Raw genomic sequence first — 22,746 nt, forward strand, 5'->3', positions numbered from 1 at the left:
TCTTCCTCACGCATAGTCAGTCTCTCTTCCTCATCCACTGCTCTCAAACTCTCCATGATGTCAAAATAACAAGCATGAACAGGATTTGTATTTAAGTTTCGTAAATCTGGAAAAGGCACATGACAGGGTGCCAAGAGGAAAATTCTTCAAAATGCTTCAGTTATATGGTGTAAATGGGACATTATATCAAGCAATGTATATTCTCTATTTAAGCTCTATATGTTATTCATTATTCATTATCTATATGGATCACATTATGAAGGAAAGTGGTATTAAATCTGATATCAAAATTGGTAATGTTTATCTTAGCTCTTTACTTTATGCAGATGATGTTATACTTCTAAATAAATCCAGTACAAGTCTGCAAAATTCCCTGACTAATTTGAATAAGTGTTCAAATAAATTTAGTATGAAAATCAGCAAAAAAAAGACAAAGACATTGAAAATAGGCAGAAACATTGAAATGATCAACTGTATGCTGAATGGAGAACCTATAGAAAGTAAAACTTTTCAGCAATTTAAGTAGATTTTTTGGGAAGATGGCAAATTAAATATGGAAATAGACAACAGTATTAGTAAAGCTGATATGCTAGGAAGTCATCTGAATAAATTTATATGGAATAAGAAAGAAATTGGTTAAAACACTAAATGAGTTGTATGCAAAGGTGTTCAAACCAATTTTAACTTATGGATCTTTGAGTAACATCAGAAATAAAACACTTTGATCGAAGACTGGAGACAACAGATATGAGAGATTAGGGAAATCAACAGATGGCATTAATGACAGTATCATATTAAAAATGAGGGAATTAGAGAAGAACTTGCCATTTAGCATTCAGGAATACATTAATGGATCTAATCTCAGATGGTATAGTCACTTAAACTGAATGGAAGAGGAAAGACTAAGCAAATCAAGTGTTCTTTGCCAGGTTGGCAGCAAAAGACCCAGAGAAAGATCAAGATGTGTATGTGGATTGATATAATAAAAAGTGCCTTAGAAGATCTGATAACATTGGAGTCTCCATAGATAACAGATTAATTTGGTGAAAAATTGTTGATCAGAAATTATTGATGGTGTAAATTTTTGCACGAGTACTATTATAATATCCTATACACCTCCTCCCTCCTTGGGATACATATCAGGAATTTGATAATGATAGTGTATACCATTTGTAAATGTCTGTACCTATTTAGATATCTGAGGATATCCAAATTGGAAATATCTTGTGAATTGCAGTGTGTCTATTAGAAAGCACTTCCATAAGATTGCATTTTCTGATTTCACATTTTTAGATTTTTTGAATTTGAGATCTGTTATGATATCATAATTGAAAATAGAAATTATATGGGGAGATCAGGACTTTTAAAGAAGGCTTTAAATATTTTTAATCACCATTAACGCAGTGCTAAGAATATGTGGAAGTTCCATTGAGGAAAAAGTAACAATATGTGTTGAAATTACATGCGTGAAGCTGCAGAGCCAAAGATAATGAAAGATGCTGCAGATATGGCTTGGAGAGAGATGTTATGGATTGATGGACTAAGAAAGAAAGAGATCAATAGTGCTTTACTAAATCACTTAAGGAATTGAACAACGTAGATACGAATATAAATTAAATTACACTTTAATAATATTTCCGATATTTCGTCAACGTTACGTTGCTATTTTCAAAAGGAACTTACAAAAAAAGACGCGGCCACGTAGGCAATACAACACAGTAACTGAGAATGAAGCTATTGTTCTCCTAAAAGTCCTGATGGTGCCCTCGCAGGCTAAGTGGGTGTTCTTGGCCGTTGGGCTGAAGGTCTGCTGATGTAAGCCTCCCAAATTTGGGGCAGTCGCATACAACCAAATTTGTTGAGGTTTGGAAAGTTTCTTAGGGCTGAGGCTGATTCCATAAATAGTCTTTCGAATTTGTATTTGCTACGGTGTATTACTATAGCTTTCTTCCACCGTATTCTGTGGCGTGTATCAAGAGCATGGTCTGCAAGACTAGAATGGCTGTACTTGTGAAAACGGATATAGTCCTTGTGTTCAGAAATTCTGATATTCGCTGTCCTGTCGGTTTGGCCAAAGTAAGACAGTTTACAACTGCAAGGGACCTGGTATACACCAGGTAGGTCTAGGGGAAGTGGTTGGTCTTTGGTAGAGCAGATAAGGGATGCCAATTTTCTGTAAGGCCTGTAGCAGGAGGTCAAGTCATGTATTGGCATCCCTTATCTGCTCCACCAAAGACCAACCACTTCCACTGTCATGTTTTCCGGGGGGGGGGGGGAAGCTTGAAGACAAATAATTACATCAATAAACGTCTTTTAGCTTTTTTTTATGTAATTATTTGTCGATGTAAACCATAAATACATTATTTTCATTTTGCATCAATTTTAATGATCTTTAATTCTTGAGGGGAAAAAAAAGGTATTCAGAATTAATAGTTTTTAGCACAATTTCATATATTAAAAAATTGAATGGCTTATTTTATTAAAAATCAACTAATTAATTAATCCTAGTTTAAATTATTTCAGTTTAAAAGAAAAAAATCATAAAACTAACAAGTAAATTAATATTCAATTACATACACTTACCTTTTAAAAATGTATTTTTTTTTGTTTAAATGTATTTCACTTATAAATTTACAATTCACACTTCACTCTGTGACTTACTAAACAAAGGACAAACTAACCAGTCGCTGTTCACAAATCAGAAAAAAATGAACCAAAAACAGGAACAAGTTTTATTACTACAATAAAACACGTGTTCTATGGCTACTCTGCAACAGGCCAACCCATAATAAAATTTTAAGACAGACAAAGCATTCCCAGGGTCGAGGGTGTAAGATTACATATCTCAATGAATTTTACGATTATGATTTGTGGAATTTTTTAATCGATTCCGGGGGAAGTGCCCTGTCTCCCCCCTGCAGGCGCCCATGACTGTGGGATTGCATTTTATCGATGTACAAAAGTTTTCATATGGCATAGCGCATCAGCACTCATCTTAATTGGTCCAATGCAATTAATTGCAGGATAACTTTGAATAATTCTGCGTGGAGCGGGGGAACAATCTGTTTTATGATTGATTAGAAAACGACAATGAAGAGAATGCTATATTTGGTTGGTATATTTGAAATACTCAAAGATGAAAATATGTGAACCATCATTTATAAGACATGTGAGAATAGGAAGAAATAAGTGTGAGTAGAAACCTTTTCATTAATGGTAAACGAATAATTATCATTTGTGATATGTGTGGCCTATAAGTTGCTGGGTAGAGCGAATAGCACGATCCTATAAATTCTAAACATGAATAAGTGAATTAATGATGTCATAATTAAAAAAAAACTTAGAGGGAGAGAAAGTATTGCAGGAATAAATATGGTTTGATGGGGCAGCAGATCATATCATAAAATTTGTTGCACATGTTATATGTTTTTCTCTGGTTTGTGTATATTTGAAATACTCAAATATTTCGCTCCATTTTCCAAGAATTTTATTTTGTTTACTGAGACTCAGTATACATAACATCTGATCATTATCGGAATTATTCACACTTTTGGGAATCCTAAATTCATTCAAATTTTTTTTTTTTTTTTTTTTTTAATAGCATCAGCGGTTCTTCTATCTTATCAACCTTACATATGCTGGCATTTTGTTGTAGATCAACAATGTCTTATAATACACAGAATCAGAATATTCATTTTTATTCAGGAATAGATATTTTTTACTGTCTGTTGTTTCCGAAGACTAGAATAAAAATATACCGTTAAAAAACTTTGCAACCTCAACAGCTGCTATACTGCACAAACAAAGGAAAAAACAATTAGCATTTTCTCCTAACATCCACTTTCAAATTTTCAGTTACAGAAAACATGTGCAACAGCTGTTTGTAATAAAGCCATTAGATATAGTAATCTCTCAACTCATGACAACATTCAATTGGATTGGTTGCCACAATAACCAATCACAGCCGCTAGGTGCTGAGTGAGCTCAAAAAGCTCACCTAGTCATGCCTTCTCAGTGGTTTAAAAATAATACAACACTAAGAATTTGACACGCTGTGCCCTCTTTACATCTTTTCGAATGGCTCAAAGGTGTATGCATTTTGAAAGCACACCCGGACTATTAGCGCGAATGTGATGCAATGTTTACATGGCGAAAGCGCCTTCTTCATGAAGCACTGATACCTTATTATCCTCGTGAAGAGGACAATGAAGCATTAGTACAGTATATTATGTTCAATTTTAGGAATTGCACGCGAAGTCTGCAAACAATTGGGTGAGTCTTTAATGAGAATAAATGCAAAAATATAATATCGGTGATACTGGTATTTCGTGGATGTGCACCGCACACCTAGCACACCCGGAATATTCGCCCCTGATATGTATATATATAAGTGTTGAAGTTACCAAGAAATTTTATACTTGATTTTTAATCCTTTTCTCAAATAAGCAAAACAAATTTTTGCACATGAAATATATTTACCTAGGAACTACTTGTATATAGCGGCTAATGACTTCATATCACTTGCCTTGGGGGGGGGGGAGTCCGACCACACCTCCTCGCAACCCCCCTCCCCGGACCCTTGAAGCTGTTGACCAAATTTCTTATTGTCTGATTTCAAGGCGACTAACATGGCAACAGCATCCAATTTTCTAATGAAGAGTCATAAAAAGATTTCAACAACAGTATGTATCCCATAATGCAAAGCACACTCCCTTTCTGGCATGTATAATGTAATGCATAACGGGAAGGATCACTACCCAGACAGGTTTCAACCTTTATTGAGGTCTCATCAGTGGAAGTCAGACCCAGGTGAGATACCAAGGTTGAAGTAATGCAGAAGTCATATATATCTCATATACAAGTAGACAAAAGGTGCTTGACCTTATTAATAAAAATCTCACCCGAGTCTGGCTCCCACCGATGAGACCTCAATAAAGATCGAAACCAATCTGGATAGTGACCCTTCTCGTTATGCATTGCATTATACATGGCCAAAACAGGGTGTGCTTTGCATTATTGGGATACATATTAAGGCAAGTGATATGAAGTCATTAGCCTCTATATACAAGTAGTTCCTATGTGAATATATTTCACACACACAACTTTGTTTTGTTTACTTGGAAAAGGATTAAAAACCAAGTATAAAATTTCTTGGTATCTTTAACATATAATAAAACCAAGGTAAAAAAAAAAACTTTCTACACATATATATATTATTATTATTATTATATGGCACCTCCAGGGAGTCCAAAGACTCATCGAGGGAGGGCAACTACTCTACAACTTGCTGTCTCCACCCTCAATCCACCAACTGCAATGAACCACAACCAAACCACCTACTGCCCACCACCACCACTAGTATTTTCACAGACAATCACAAACATCCATGTCTACGGCAGGATTCGAACCTGCAGCCTAGGAGCTGGAGAGCAGATATGCTACCCACTCGGCCAACCGAGTGGGTGTGTTTCCACAAGAACACAAAATCTTGTATATATCCGGATGATTAGAAAATGGAACTTGTCTTTAGGAGAATGTAGAAATCTTCATAAAGCATTCACTGTTTTGAAGGCTGTTCTGATGTTGACTGTCTTTAATATTTTTACAGTTTTTCTTGCTGCATTGCCATCATATGATACCATGCCTTTATAATTAATTTCTGGGTTATCACAGGGTGGTTCATCAGAAAATTAAAATTTCTTTAACAATAATAAATTTAGTTTAATCCTTTATCCAAGTGTGTGCAAACAAAGTTTTCGCCTGAAAGTATCTTCAGGACTGGGGTAAAGTGGTACAACACGGGCAACTCTGCAAAGGTGGAGCAAGCTACCAACACTTTTATCTCAGTATCTCCCATAATGCAAAACACATCTCCTTGCGGATACCCCAGTCCTGAAGATACTTTCAGGCACAAACTTCGTTTGCACACACTTGGATAAAGGATTAAACTAAATTTATTATAGTCTAACCAAGTGAAAAATAAACTTTTAACATCTTTCTCTAAATCCAGAGTAATTTAATAAAAAGGTGGCACACCGTTTGGGGAGGAGATGACCTTGCTAAAGCTTATGCCTTGGTATCTCCACTTGGTCATGGCTCCTACTGAAGAGACCTCAATAAAGGTCGAAACTAGTCTGGGTAGTGGCCTTTTCCTTAATGCATAACATTATACATATCCTCAAGGAGATGTGTTTTGCATTATGGGAGATACTGAGATAGGAGTGTTTGTAGCTTGCTCCACCTTTGCAAAGAGTTGCCCAGTGTTGTACACTTTACCCCAGTCCTGAAGATACTTTCAGTTGCAAACTTTGTTTGCACACACTTGGATAAAGGATTAAACTAAATTTATTATAGTCTAACCAAGTGAAAAATAAACTTTTAACATTCTTCAGTAATCTTTTTGAGTAAACATTTTTAATAAGTTCCCCCAAAATGGCTACTCAGTTTATAGATATTAGTGGCCATTGGAAAATATTTATTTTTTTGTCAGTTTTATAGTTATGTTAAGCAACTGCCTGAAGATGCTGTTAACCATATAGACAGTGAAACATGTCAAAGAAATATGTCTAGTATAAATAAAAAAACATCTATGAGTTAAAACCTCGTTATTTATTATTCAAGCAAATCTACTCATAATGAATTGCATACAAAGGTAAGTAAGCCAGGTTTGTAAAAAAATTAAAGACAGAAACTTAAACTTACATGAAGTAAATTTACTAGATGTAAAATTCTTATCATCTTTCCAGTCAAAAAGTTGGAACCATTAAGACCTTATTACATTGTGCTCATAATATGTGTCCCACTGAAGATCTTCTACAGCAGGAATTGAATTATATCAAATCCGTCTTTATGAAATGGCATTAATGAATCGTTGATCAAGAAAAAAATTAGGAGCTTTACATCACCAGTCTCTAGATCTTCCAAAGATATCTCTTGGATTCTACTTCTGTATATTGAAGGAATTTCTGAACATATTGCTGAAGTTCTAAGACTTCTTAATATTGCAGTATACTTTTGTCCTGTTAGGAAGATTTTGACCTTCCCTTCCTCAACTAAAGACAAGCTTTCCAGGTGCCTTCCAGATCCCATGCTCCTGTTATTTGTCTTATTTTGGTCAGTTTAGGAGATCTGCAGCCATTAATCATGAGGAACCTAAATCATATATCCAGTATCGAATCTCAGCAGTCTGGCTAATGCTTTGTACAAAATACTCATGCAGCTAGCTCACAGTCAGTTTTTTTGCTTTATTCATCTGACGATGTTATGAACATAAAGAAAAAACAGCCAGTATCCATCATGTTTGTTGCTGGCTTACTATATATAATAGGTTTAGTTTCATTCTCAGTTCTCAGTTTTCACTTTTTCTTCATTAGTTTAAAATTCTTGTTTCAATTTTCATGTTTTCCTGCACTCATTTGTTACTATCTGGTGCTCACCACTCTAAACTGCATATCATCTCAGCTTTAGTGAAATCTTTAGTCAAGTTTTCATGCTTAATATTTTTCTTTTTAAACCTTAATAAATTCAATTCTTAAGCCTTGTTGTTAAAAAAAGGATGTGCTCCATTGCAAAAATTACTTCACATTTTCTTCATCAAATTCCTGACATATACCTTTCAAGGGGTTGTACAGGATATGAAAGTGCTACATGAAAAATTTACATCATTACTAACTTCGTATCTACAATTTTCCTCCAAATCAGTCTGTTACTTGTCAAAACTAAAACATTATCAGATCTTTTATTTCTATCATGTACTGTATCAATCCACCTATATCTTGGTCTTCCTCTGTGTCCTTTTCCTGCCAGCCTAGGGAACACTTGTTTTGCTAATTTTTCCTCGTCCATTCAGTTTAAGTGACCATACCACCTGAGATTATCTCTGCTAACGCATTCCTGGATGCTGACAATGTCATCTGCTTTCGTAATATTAATATCCTCATTTTTAATATGATATTGCCATTGATGCCATCTGTTCACACCTCTAATCTTTCTCAGGACTCTCACATATTTGCGGTCTCTAGTCTTTGGTCAAGTGTTTTACTTCTGACCCAGCTCTCAGATCCATAAGTTAAAACTGGTTTGAGCACTGTCTTGTATACAGCTAATTTAGTGTTCCGACTAATTTCTCTCTTATTCCAAATGAATTTATTCAATTGGCTGCTTACCATACCAGCTTTGTTGATTCTGTTGTCTATTTCCATATTTAATTTACCATCTTCAGTAAAAAGCGTGCCTAAATAGCGGAAATGTTTTACTTTTTCCACAGGTTCCTCGTTCATAACACAGTTGACATTTTCAACAATTCTACTTATTTTCATTGTCTTTGTCTTTTTAATGCTGCCCTTCATACCATATCTATTACAACAGTTATTCTATTTAGTCAGGGAATCTTGCAAACTTGTAGCGGATTTATTTAGAAGTATAACATCGTCCGCATAAAGCAAAGTGCTGACATTAACATCTCCAATTCTGATATCATGTTTAATACCACTTTCCTCCATAATGTGATCCATATAGATAATGAATAACAGGGGGGATAATGTACATCATTGTCTCACCAGATTTAACATTCAACCATCTTCCTGTACTTCCTTCAATTCTAACTGCTGACTTACAACTCAAATAAAGACTAAATATTGCTTGATATAATGCCCCATTGACAGCATATAACTGTAGCATATTGAATAGATTCTCTCTTGGCACCTTGTCATATGCCTTTTCCAGATCGACAAAACTTAAATACAGATATTTGTTATATTCCCATGCTTTCTCAACTATTTGTCGTAAAGTGAAGATCTGATCCTGACAGCCTCTATTTGGCCAAAATCCAGCTTGTTCTTCACCAATCTTTTCTTCTACAATTCTTCTCAAATGTTTCTCAAGTATACTTCCATAGATTTTGCCAGGAACACTCAGTAGGTAATTCTCACATTCAGTTTTTTTTCCCTTTTTATATATGGGTACTATGAGAGCTCTACTCCAATCATTGGGAATTCATCTCTCTGTCCAGGCTTTCTGAACTGCAGTGCAGTTCAGAAAAGTGGCTGCAGTGCAGCCACTGTAAGACTTTTATACCCCCATACTTCAGCATTTCTGGTCGAATATCATCTACTCGGGGTGCTTAAGGGTCAAAGCTGTATAACTGAGAGGAGACCTCCACATAGCCTTTAAAGGAATGTGGAGAACCGACCAGGGCTTCTGACCTAATGTCCAATCCTCACCTTCTCGTGGTGCACCCTGTTGGGTATCTACTTGGATACTGAATGAACGAGGATGGGCTGCCAATTTGGGATTTAGCCGACCAAATTGTATTCTTATTGGTTAAACCAAAATAAAAAAAAATGATTGTACAACATGACAAAATTTCATGCCGGCTGGGGCGTCACCCGGTTAAACAAGGCCTCCGTTGTTTTCGCGAACAGCGAAAAGTCAGCTACTGGAACAAATCTGAAAACAAACCCCAACTCAACATCACCAGAGTTAAAGATCGGTACTATCAATGTAAGAAGCCTGAATGACAAAGAAATGGAGCCAACTGAGTAATTAGATAAGTACCAGATCGACATAATAGGGGTGACTGAAACAAAAAAGACCAAAACTGGTGAGATCTTTCTGAGCAATAAATACGAAATGTCATATTCAGGCAATGACAATCAAGGAAAAGAAGGAGTAGCCATTGTATTCAACACAAAATACGAGGCTAATCTTCTTGAATGGCAGTCAGTCTCAAGTAGAGTAATGTGGGCAAATATGAGAATGGGGAACTGGACAATGAGACTTATTTGTGCCTATGGTCCCACAGAAGGTTCTACTAAGGTAGAAGGGGAGGAATTTTTTGAGGCTTTAGAAAAAGCCACTGACACAATGAAAAATGAAACGTTGGTCCTTGTTGGGGATCTAAATACCAGAGTAGGAAATGATTGTGAGACATACAAAAATATTTTGGGAAAATTTGGAGAAAAGAGCAAACTAATAATAATGGCAAATATCTGTTGGATTTCTTCTCAGGACATGGACTGGTTATTACTAACACCATGTTCCAACATAAAAATGTGCACAAATTCACATGGAGAGAAGAGGCAAGGAATAAGAAAAGTCTCATTGACTATGTTATTGTTGATAGTGATGTTTTCTCCCTGGTGCAGGACACCAGAGTGTACAGAGGATTTGAAATTGGAAGTGATCACTATTTAGTCTTGAGCAGGATAAAATTGAATTTCATATTGAAAAGAATAACATGTAAGAAAGTTTTAAAGCGAATAAAAGTTGAGCAGCTCTCAGATGTGACCTGTAGACTAAAATACACAAAGATTATTGAAGAAAAAATGAAAGAGTTTGAGAACAGGAATCAAACCTTGGAGATTCAGTGGCAAACTCTGAAGAAAACATTGATTAATTCTGCCAGAGAGGCATATGGTGAGGTTGTCTGTAAGGAAAAAAAAATCAGAACTCCGTGGTGAACACAGGAAGTTAAAGAGGCAGTGAAGGAAAAGAAGAAAGCATATCAAAAGTTCCTGTCAAATCAGTCAGCTTTTGCTCTTAGAGAATATAGAGACAAATGCAAGAATGCTAAACACTGTGTAAAACTAGCGAAACAAAAGTCATGGGAGGACTTTCACAAGAATATAGAAAATAAATATCAAGAAGGTGGCAAAATATTCTGGAGGTTGTTGAAGAAGCTTAGGAATGGAGGAAAGAGTGCTGTAAAAGGAGTTAGAGATGATAAAGGTGACATGAAAATGGGAGAAAAAGATATCCTTGAAGTATGGAGTAATTACTTTGAAAAACTGCTAAATGAAACAAGCAGTGATGACAGCACAGTGGTAAAAAACACTGACCAGGCAAGCAGTCAGGAATACATATACATACTTGAAGTAGAAAAAGCCATCAAATTCTTGAAATGTGGAAAGGCAGCAGGAGTAGATGATATTCGACCAGAAATGCTGAAGTATGGTGGTGTGAGAGTCTTACAGTGGCTGCACTGCATAGTTCAGAAGGCCTGGACAGAGGGACGAATTCCCAATGATTGGAATAGAGCTCTCATAGTACCCATATATAAAAAGGGAAATAAAACTGAATGTGAGAATTACAGAGGTATTTCCCTACTGAGTGTTCCTGGCAAGATCTATGCAAGTATACTTGAGAAACGGTTGAGAAGAATTGTGGAAGAAAAGCTTGGTGAAGAACAAGCAGGATTCAGGCCAAATAGAGGCTGTCAGGATCAGATCTTCACTTTACGACAAATAGTCGAGAAAGCATGGGAATATAACAAAGATCTGTATTTAAGTTTTGTCAATCTGGAAAAGGCATATGACAAGGTGCCAAGAGAGAAGCTATTCAATACGCTACAGTTATATGGTTAATGGGGCATTATATCAAGCAGTACTTTGTGTTTATTTGAGTTGTAAGTCAGCAGTTAGAATTGAAGGAAGTACAGGAAATGGTTTAATGTTAAATCTGGTGTGAGACAAGGATGTACATTATCCCCTCTGTTATTCATTATCTATATGGATCGCTTTATGAAGGAAAGTGTTATTAAACATGATATCAAACTTGGAGATGTTAATGTCAGCTCTTTGCTTTATGCGGATGATGTTATACTTCTAAATAAATCTGCTACAATTCTGCAAGATTCTCTGACTAAATTGAATAACTGAGAAGACTGTGAGCAAGCATGTATGGCTGCAGCAAAACTGAGAGAATGAATGAGAGTGAAAGCATAATGCAAGGTTTGAAAATTTGAATGAATGAATCACAGTGAAAATGTGACGCAAGGTTCAAAAGTTGAGTTGGTTAAGATGAGGCAAGAGATGAAATGGATGCGAAATGAAGTTAAGAGAATTCAAGATATGTATGGAAGATTGAAAATAATGAAAACAAATAATATTGGTATAAAAGAGGTAACGAAAGACCCACGAATGGCATCATATGGTGATTCGATGATTAAAGGTGTGCTGGATGGGAGGATACACAAAGTATGTTTTGCTGGAGGTAGAATGAGTACAGTGATTGAGATATTAGATGTGAGAAGTAAGCGAGCAAAAGAGTTGATAGTTGCAATAAGTACAGATGACTTGACTGCGAAGAAAGAACGCGTCGGATTGGATATCAAAATGTTGTTGAGATGGATAAAAGAGAATAGTGTGATAGAAAAGATAGTAAGTGTGTTGCACAGGTATGACAGTGATGAGGCAGAGAACAAGGATCAAGTGGAAAGTGATGTGGAAGAACGGGAAAGTAAGACAGGAGCGATTGAAGAGGTGGTTATGAATGAAGAGGTGAGGGGCATGAGTATAGAGAATAAGAGAACAGGCATGCAAGACAGATGGAAACGGGGAGGCTCATAGTGGAAAAGAAAGTGAGAAAGGTAGATGATCCAAGAGGATGTGAATGCATGTGTACACAAAAAGGGAAGGGGATGACCTGGGATCAAGGGGAAAACAGTTGGATTTAAAGAAGGTTCTAAGATGAATAAGGGGAAAGAAATGGCTCAAGTTAAGCATGGAGAAATCACATCAAATAAGTGTTATCAGTGGAAATAGCTATAGATCCAGGAATAAGCTGCTGTGTTTGTATGCAAATGCTAGAAGTGTAAGAAACAAGGCAAATAAAATGATTTCATTAATTGCATGTGTTCATCCAAAAATTGTTGGAATAAGTGAGACATGGTTGGATGAGGACAACATTCTGACCGGAATGGAGATGATGGGTATGATGTGTTTTGTGAAGATAGGGTAAAAAGGGAGGGGGGAGTGCTATTGATGATAGAGAAAGAGTTATGTCCATACAAAGTAGAGATGCAAGAGGGAAATAGTGCCAGTGGTTTTGAGGCAGTATGGTGTGAGATAGAACTGAATAGAATGAAATACTTAGTTGGATGTTGTTATAGACCTGGCAATGTGGATGTAGTGACTATGAAATGTATAATCAAATTAGCCAAGAAAATGAGAAAATGAAGATCATTATGGGCAATTTTAATTATGACAAAATAGACTGAGATGATGAGATAGCAATTGGAAGTAAAGAAAACGAGTTTCTTTAGTTTTTGAGGAACAACTACCTCAGACAGTATCTAACAGAGGGTACACGAGGATTGAGGGTCTTGGATTTGATCATCTCATCGGAAGATGTAATTATAAATGAGGTGTCAAATCATTCTCCAGTTGATGAGTGACCATGAAATGATTACCTGGGTGGTTGCCAACATTATGAGGACCTCTGTGAGAAAAGGGTATATGTAGAACTACAAGGCTGATGATTATGAGGAGCTCAGGAGACAGCTCGCAGGTGTAGCATGGAATGAGGAGTTAGCTGGAAAAGAGATCAGTGCAGCTTGGGGATATTCAAGAACTACCTAGTAGAAGCAGTGTCTAAATGTATTCCAAGGGTCAGAAGGTTAAATAAGGTAGGTGTGAAATGGATGAATGACGAGATTAAGTATGCAATACAGAGGAAAAAGGCGTTATGAAGGCAGCATAAGAGGAGTGGTAATAATCAATTCCATGAGGATTACAATGAACAGGCAAGGAGGGTGACTTGTTGGTAAGGGTAGCTAAAGTGAAGCATGAGCAGCAGCTAGCTAATAAAGCCAAAAAGAATCCTAGAGTTCTTTCAATATGTAGCCAGCAAAAAAAATAAAAAATGATTATGGAAGGATGACACTGGTTGGAGAAAAAAAATATTTTTTCTTCATTCCTTATATATATATATATGTCTGTGTGTGTATATAAGGACAACTGATATGGAAGATATAGTGGAGATACTTAATGAGCAGTTCATAAAGGTCTTTCATTCTTATGAATGTGACATCATGGAGAGATTGATAGCAGTTGATGATGTGGAGGAGAGACGGACTGTAAGTGAGCAAGAGGTGTATAGGGAAATGGAGCAAACTTGATGTTAATAAGGCTGTGGGACTTGATAATGTATTGCCACATATTCTGAAGGAATAGGAATGTGCCAAGGAGTTGACATATTTTTAATATGTGTCTTGCACTGGGTCAAGTTCCAAAGGAGTGGAAGGAGGGCAAGATTGTGCCACTTCATAAGGGAGGTGATAGAACTCAAGCTTCAAATTATAGCCCTATCTGTGTATCAGGTGTTCTGGTTAAAGTGTTAGAGAGGCTACTGAGAACCAACATCCAGAATTGGGTTGACAACAGTGGTATTATCTTTGATGGACAGCACAGATTTGCTAAAGGAAGGTCATGTTTAATAATCTGCTTACTTATTACAATAAGGTGACAGCTGCATTGGATGAAGGAGATGGATACACAATGGTATACTTAAGATATTGCAAAGGCTTTTGATAGATTACTGATAAGTTGATAGTCAAACTAGAGCAGATGGTGTTGAATATTAGATTAGTACATTGGATTGGAGACTGACTATCTGATAGGTGTCAACTAGTTGTGTATATGGGGGAGCAATATCCCAGAAGAGGAAAGTCACTAGTGGTGTGCAGGGGCGTCTGTTTTATGGCCATTGCTGTTTAACCTGTATGTTAGTGGTATTGGCAAAGATTTGGGGAATATTCAGTTGTTTGCAGATGATGCAAAGTTGGGACGAACCATGAAGAGTAGAGAAGATGTTGTGGCCTTACAAGAAGACTTGAATAAATTGTGTGATTGGGCATGGGAATGGGGATGTGAGTTCAATGTTGCAAAATGTAAGATTTTAAAATTTGGAAAACAAAGATGGGATGCAGAATTTATGCTTGGTGAGGATATATTGTTGGAGGTGGAGGAATGATGTGGAGAACACTGACTTATAGAAGTAGGGAGATTCTTGTTCCATTGTATAAGGCTCTGATTAGGCCACACATGGACTATTTTGCCCAGATTTGGTCGCCTGGTTTTCAGAAGGACGAAGAGATGTTGGAAAGGATCCAGAGGCAACTGACTCTGGATCCTTTCTGATATCTGGAATGTCGAATATAAAGATACAATTCACAGAGTCTATTGGATAGGAGGATGAGAGATGATATGATAGAGATCTACAAGTTATTAGGGGATTGTTATAGGATTAATGTTGGAGAGATTTTGCAGAAAACAGTGGGAGATCAGGGGAGAACAAGAGGTCATCCCTGGAAGCTGTATAAGGAGGGTGTGAGAAGCAGGTTTTTTGCATGCAGAGTTGTGAATGATTGGAATGCCTTACCTGAGAGTGTGGTACCTGCAGAGTGTGTTTAAGGTGTGGTATGATGAGTTGTGTGTATGACACAAGGACCTCCTAGATGAGTCTTTGACTCCATGGGATCTTGGGATAATAATAATAATATCCCTTTCATCCCCACTTTTATGCATTCCATCACTTTGTCCTATCTTCCACCTTGCATGTATGTTCTTCCTGTCCTTCTAGTATCTGCTTCACTGTGTTATCCTGCTTCACTGTGTTATCCTGCTTCACAATGTTCCTTTGATCAGTAATACATTAACTTCTTGTTTCTCTGTATTCTCAACAAACAATTCATTTCATTTCATTTTGCATGGTGATTCAACAGCCATGAGCCCCTTTTATAGGGGGAGTATGGCACCACCTCAATTCCCCCCATTTTTATCCAGGCTCGGGACTGGCATAGCTGACAATTCGGACCTATGGCTGGAGGGAGACTGTATGTATGTGTGTGTTCATGGGGCCGGTTTGCCTTCTTGGAGAATGAAAAACCCCAGATAAACTGCAAGGAAAACCCTGCTGTCCACGCCCAAGACTGGCTAACTTAGCTATGGCTGAGGAAGATCCTTAAGCTCCTCACGTCATCAACGGGAATCAAACCTAGGACACTCCTTCCCCAGGCATATGGTTGCGAAGGGCTTAGCCACTATACTAACCGTGCAGACAACAAACATTGATTTCTCTAAATGCCCAAAACCAAACCCATTGAAATACAATCCATCAACATTAGCCCATTCCAACTTCGCTTCAAATTCAGTCATAGATTCCCAAGTTGAACAATATTGGCCTCACACATTTCAGTCATCTTGCCATTCATTATATCTGCTCTCCTCCTCCTCAAATCACTATTATGATTCCTGGCAATATGCTAACCACTTTCCCAACAACATTATTATCTTTTACCTCCAACAACAACTTCCTCAAGTCCCCACACATATTCCTTTTTAGATTATCTACGTCATTTGTGCCCACAACAATTAATTCTGATCCCCACTCTTTCCTTCTCTGCAGACTATCAGTTATTTGTTTCAATGTTCCACTAGGGAAACATGTTTTATGACTTGTTATTATTCACCACACCTCTAATAATTGAATCTCCATACAATACTATGCGATTCCTCCTTCTCATTCATCAACCAACCTCTTCTTTAGATGTTCAGTCTCATCTTCCAGTTGCTTCATTTTACCTTTCATTTTACATCAATTCTTGCCTGAGCTCTTTCTCTGTGTTTCCTTTGTTATCATTACTAATGCTTTCATCTAATTTCTGTTTACTACTGCTGATGCTCACTCCCATTTTGAAACACACTAACCTATTAATACACTTCTCAGATACATTAATGCTTTCCTTCTTTTAATTCACCCTAACAGTCCACATATCTTTTACGATTTTTGGTGCCACAGATGTGCACTTCCTTATGGATGCCATTTTCAGAAAGCACCAAGAACACAAATGAACAAAATTAGGATAACAAACATTACTGAAGGAACACTTGTATCCAACATAAAAAAATAAAGCACAATTATAAGAAAAAAAGCCACACTTTACTATTTAAAACTGTTTTTCTTAGTACAGTTCAATATACTGCTACATTCACTAGTGGCATACTAGGATGATTTAAGTAAATTGGCTGTGTGGGCATAGGACAATGGTTGTCAATTTAATACTGAACAGTGTGATGTAGTGCATTTCAGACTGGAAAAGATTACATATTTTGTATCATATTGATGGTACTAGATTGCATAAAATTGAGGAGGCTAGGGATTTGGTGGTGATGGCAGACACAGAGATTTAAAGTTTGGAGGGCATATTGCAGAATTTGGAAAAATAGCTCCAAGGAGTACTTGGATATTGAAGTACATATTGATAAATAAAGATAAGAAAGTTATTTCTCTCTTTATAAGGCTACGATTTAGCTGCATCTTAACTGCAGTGTACAGATTTAGTCACCTAAGTTCCTTAGGGATCTGACGGAGAGGATTCAGAGGCAAGTGTGACCAATTTGATGCCCGTTTGCTGTGGAATGCTCCCATCTTCAAATGTGTGTGTGTGGGGGGGGGATTGCAACATTTAGTTGAAAGTTATAGGAGAGGAGACATAATAGAAGCCTACTAAAGGGATTTCATAAAATTGGCACAAAATAAATTTTTCAATACTTGATGAGTAGGGAGAGAACAAGAGGTCAGTCCTGGAAGTTGTGTAACAGTATGGTTAGTAAGGATGTGTGGACTAGATTTTTGCTTGGAGACAAATAAATAAGTGGAATGGATTTCCAGAGATAGTTATAAATGCTTTCATTCACCATCAAGCATTTATAACTACCTCTGGAAATCACATGTTCGTATGGATGTTTGTGATTGTAATTATAACTCTTCTGGGAATAATGGTTAGCATAAATCTCTTGCAATGAGTCATTTCACTCCTTGGAGATACCCATATAATAATAATAATATTAGTCTTTTTTTTGACATATTAAAGAATGCTTATTATTATCTTATTGCATGTATTCCTTTTTGTGTTGTTAGTTTTTTTATTTATTTATTTGTGCTTGTTTTATTTATGTTACTGGTTTTAATTTTTTTTTAGTTAAGATCCTGGCTATTGCATTTTGCTAAAATGTTTGCTGATCTTCGTTATCAATACACTGCACTATCTACTTTTGATTTGGATGATCCAGAAACTTTTTCACAATCACAGAAAATGGAAGATCGCATGTATGCTTAATTAGCATTCATTTTATTTCTTTTTATTTATTTATTTTTTCAGGTGAAATTTTAATTTTTATGGAATTTTCTCTGATTATATTTTGTTTGGTTGAAAAATTTGAATTCACATATTGCACATATTCTTTTGATTGTGTACTATATGGATTCAAATAATTAGTTGAAGTAAGATTTTAAAATGCTTAATTAAACATATTATGTAATTAAACACTAGCTAATAAACATGAATTCACAGTTTATTGCTATAATAGAAATTAATGGAGGTATGAGATACCTAGATTTATTTCTTATACATTGAATGTAATTAAATTGTTCTCTCTCTCTCTGTTAAGTAATAAATTTATCAACCATAGCTGGTCATGTATTATTAATAGCATCACTTAATTATGTTGGGATGAGGTGCTTCACTTTCATAATAAAATTATATTCATATTAATGTCAAGACTAATGAAAAACGAAAAACACTGTGTATTAAGTAAAATAGTTTACCCTTAAGCTTTCATGTGGATATCTTATTTACACTACTTCAAAGAACTTTTTCAAGCCACTTCAGGCTTTCAATAAGCAGGCCTGTGGTCTCACACCAGGCAATGAAATTCATCTTCCACCTAAAAAATCTCCCACCATTTGTTGATAGAGCTAACAAATAAGTATTAGAATTTTTTGAGATGGGAAAGAAATTTAGTTCATAAAAAAAGATACTGTTGATATAAAGGAATGTTGGAAGTAAAGAGAGATGTTAAAACGTTGAGCTGCTAGAATTATTTAAAAAAAAGATGAAAAGCTTACAGTTTTCCAAAATGTAGATAATAACATCCAATCATTACAGTTTGGGTTTAGGGTATTTCTTTTTTATCATGTGACTGCCACTCACAAAAACTGGTGGATGTACTAAAGGTGATATTCAGGATTTAGAGGATGAATGGAAAGTAGAAAGTGTTTTTCATTGCTTGAAGGATACCAGCACATTATATTATTTCAGGATTCTGTTTTTAGCACCTTTAACATAAGGAATGAGGAGTCATAGTTACCTTAGTGAGCTTCGGTTTAGGTGAAATACTTTTTTTTTCCCCATCCAAATACATCTCTCAGATAGTCATTATGACTCACTCTTGATTGCTAGTCATCATTCTAGAGAAGCAGATCAGAAACCTCATCAGAGAGGATTGCTAGTAGGTTCGAATCCCACTGTTGGCATGAATGTTTGTGATTGTCTTTAGGTGGGAGTTGAATTTCATTGCTTTGTGTGAGACCACTATCCTGCTTATTGGAGTCCTGAAGTGACTTAAAAAGTTCTGTTTGGTTTCTAGAGCAGGGTTTCAGGACTATATAAAAAATAATTTAAAAATACAAAAGAAATGTACAATTGATAAAATAGAAAAAAATCCTTAGTCCATCCACAGTATGTACTATAGGTTTGCAAATAAGCTTTCATGAGAGAAAGCAACATAGAAAAAAATAACTTAAAAAAGACCTATTTCCTGACTCCAGAAATAAATTTTGTAAATAAATAAACTTTGTAAATTCAATGTTTATTATTATGATTAATGAATTATGGTAATTATTAATACCTAGGTATTTATTTAATTGATCATTAACTATTTATTCATTTATTAACTATTAATTAATTAATTTTTAATTTGTATTTTAACATAATATTTTATATTTAATTTATTTTATTTTATAATTTAACATTTTAATCTTTCATCTCATCTTCTTTATACCATCTTTTTCCTTGCGGTGTCGAGGGTTTATTAATCATCGGACCTCAAACCGTTCACAGGTAAGGTGGTCAGCCCTACGCCCCAGTGTATCCTATGTCCTGTAATGTTCAGTTCTCAAGGCCAGTTTGCCTGCTTTATGGGATGAAAAACCCCAGGATAAACAGGGGGGAAAAAAACCTACTGTCCACACCCAAGACTGGCTAACTTGACTATGGCTGAGAAAGATCCTTCAGCTCCTCACATCACCAACGGGAATCAAACCTAGGACACCCCTTCCCCAGGCATATGGTTGCGAAGTGCACAGCCACTAGGCTAACTGCGCGGACTAATATTTTAATATTAATTTTAATTTTAAAAATTAAGTAATTACTGATTAATTAGTTATAGTAATATTAAGCATTCAACAACAAACATGAAGATAATATTCTTGATTGGAAGATAATATAGTTATGTGGGCATATTTCAAAATGGTAAAAGAGATAATGAATTTGTGTCCATGATCCCATTGAAGTTCTCCTAAGGAAGAAGTGCAGAAATTATTCAAGTCATTAAAGCAGGCAACTGACATAAAGAAAATGGAAAATGTAGTCCATGTTAGAGATCTAAACAACAGAGTAGGGAATAAATTCAACAAGGCATATAGAAATATTTGGAGGAAAAGGCAGGCTAATAACAATGGTAAGTATTTGCTGGATTTCTGCTCATGATACAGACTAGTTATTACTAACACCATGTTCCAACATAAAGATGCAAGTTCATGTGGAGAGAAAACACAAGAAAAGCCTCATTGATTATATCATTGTTGATATTGATATCTTCATGCTGGTTCAGGATACAAGTGCACAGAGGATTTGAAATTGGAAGTGACCATTACTTAGTTTTAAGTAGAATAAAAATGAATATTACATTGAAAAGAACAGTATGTAAGAAAGTTTAAAAATAATTAAAGTTGGGTAGCTTTTATAGGTAAACTGTAGGCTCAGCAATACAAACATTATGGAAGGGAAAATGAAACAGTTCAAAACAAGAACCAAACTCCAGAATCTCAGTAGCAAATTCTGAAGAAAATATAATTGATTTAGCTAGCGAGGCATGTGGTGAAGTTGTCTGCAAGGATAGAAAATTAAGAACACCATTCTGGACACAAGAATATGATAAAGATGACATGCAAACTGAAGATAAGGATATCCTAAATGTCCAATTAATTACTTTGAAAGACTGTTAAATGAAACAAGCAGTGACAGAACTAAAGTAGAAAATTTTCAAGAAGAATTCAAACAGTAATATATATCAATACTTGAAGTAGAAGAAGCTGCCAAAAACTTGAAATGTGGAAAATCAGCTGGAGTAGATATTTGACCAGAAATGCTCAAATGTGGAGGTTTTGTGTAAACATTTTGCAGTAGCCACACTAGTGCATAATTCAGAGGGCCTGGTAATTATTTGCTAGATAAGAAATTCCAGATGATTGGAATAGAGCTCTCATAGTTCCTATCTATAAGAAAGAAAATAAAGCTGAATGTAAGAATTACAGAGAAATTTCTCTACTAAGTGTTCCAGGTAAGATTTATGCTAGCATACTTAAAAAGAGACTTAAAAAAAGAAAAATTGTGGAGGAGAAGCTGGAAGAAGAACAAGCTGGATTTAGGCCAAATACAGGTTGCAAGAATTCGACTTTCACTTTATGAAAAATAGTTGAGAAATCATGAGAATAAGATAAGGATCTATACTTAAGTTTTGTGGATCTGGAAAATGCATATAACAAGGTAACCAGAGAAAAGCTTTTCAAAACATTACAGTTCTTTGAGGTAAATAATAATAATATAATATAATAATAAATGAAGCATTATGCAGGGTTATACATCGACTATATTTAAGTAAGTCAGCAGTTAGAATTGCAGGAAATACAGGAAAATGGTTTGATATAAAATCAAGTCTAAGATAAGGATGCACAGTAACTCCACTTTATTCATCATCTATGTGGATTTCATTATGAAAGAAAATGGCATTAAACCTGATATTAGAATTGGAGACATTCAACTTAGCTCTTTGCTTTATGCAGATGATGTTGTTGTATTCCTAAAAACATTGAATGCAAGTCTCCAGGATTCTTGAACTAAATTGAATGACAGCCGTAACAAATTTGGCATGAAAATCAGCAATAAAATACCATAACTACGAAAATAGTCAAGAACATAGAAAACTTAAGCTGTATTCTTAATGGATCTATAGAAGAAGTAAAATATTTCAGCTATTCAGGTACAGTTTTTTTTTTTTTTTAATTGAAAATGGCACATAATATGCAGAATTAAACAACTGAATAAGCAAAGCTGGTATGATTGGGAGCCAATTGAACAAACATATATGGAATAATACAGAAATTAGCCAAAACACTGAACTAGCAGTGTATACAAGACAGTGTCCAAACTTGAGCATCTGAATCTGAGAGGTTAGTTAGAAATAAAAAAACTTGAGCATAGATTAGAGAAAACAGATATGAGAGTTCTGAGAAAAATTACAGGCCTGAACAGATAGCATCAGTGAAAGAATCATATTAAAAATGAAGATATTAGGAAAGAACTTGACATTGGTGGCATTCAAAAATGTATGAGTGGGGTTAATCTATTCTGGTATATGGTCACTTAAACAAATTGAGAGAGGAGAGGTTAGCAAAAGAAGTATTTGATACCAAGATGGCAGGAAAAAGACCTAGAGGAAGACCATGGTCTAAGTGGATTAATTCAGTCAGAAATGCCTTAGAAGCAAGAAGTGTTAGATTCGACAATATTGGAGTGCTGACAAGTAACAGGCTAATTTGGAGGAAACTTGTTGATAGATTAATAATAATGTAAACTTAATCATGTTATCGTCATGATGGGCTGAATACCTCTTGAGGATACATATCAGGAAATTGATGATGATGATTAATTAATCATTATAAGTTAATTGATTAAAATTATATTAAGTAATTAAATTAATTAAAAGTCTCAACGTTTATTTTGTAACAGTTGCACCTCAGTTGAAAAGACTAGTTTGAATCCCATGTAAGGTAGTTTGCTGGTCTCATGTAGAGGTAGCAGGCATTTTTCATCCACCAAGTGAAAGAATATATGCAATTGACAGA

General features: G+C 35.5%; 1 protein-coding gene across 2 annotated transcripts in view; it reads left to right on the forward strand.

Moving 5' to 3' along the window:
- PICK1 (protein interacting with PRKCA 1) overlaps nucleotides 1-22,746 on the forward strand; it is a 170,162-nt gene that overhangs the window by 13,557 nt on the left and 133,859 nt on the right. The window contains exon 2 of one of the 2 annotated variants that reach the window (XM_090407330.1): nucleotides 17,762-17,889. In XM_090407330.1, coding sequence (XP_090263456.1) covers nucleotides 17,792-17,889 — 98 coding nt within the window. In that variant the 5' untranslated portion in view covers nucleotides 17,762-17,791. Of the gene's footprint in view, nucleotides 1-17,761; nucleotides 17,942-22,746 lie in introns of those variants that run through there. The other variant, XM_090407331.1, reaches the window with a different exon arrangement.

Source organism: Typopeltis vanoorti, chromosome 17, assembly GCF_054136105.1.
Source record: "Typopeltis vanoorti isolate ZY-2024b chromosome 17, IOZ_Tvanoo_1.0, whole genome shotgun sequence".
NCBI classification, from domain to species: domain Eukaryota; kingdom Metazoa; phylum Arthropoda; class Arachnida; order Uropygi; family Thelyphonidae; genus Typopeltis; species Typopeltis vanoorti.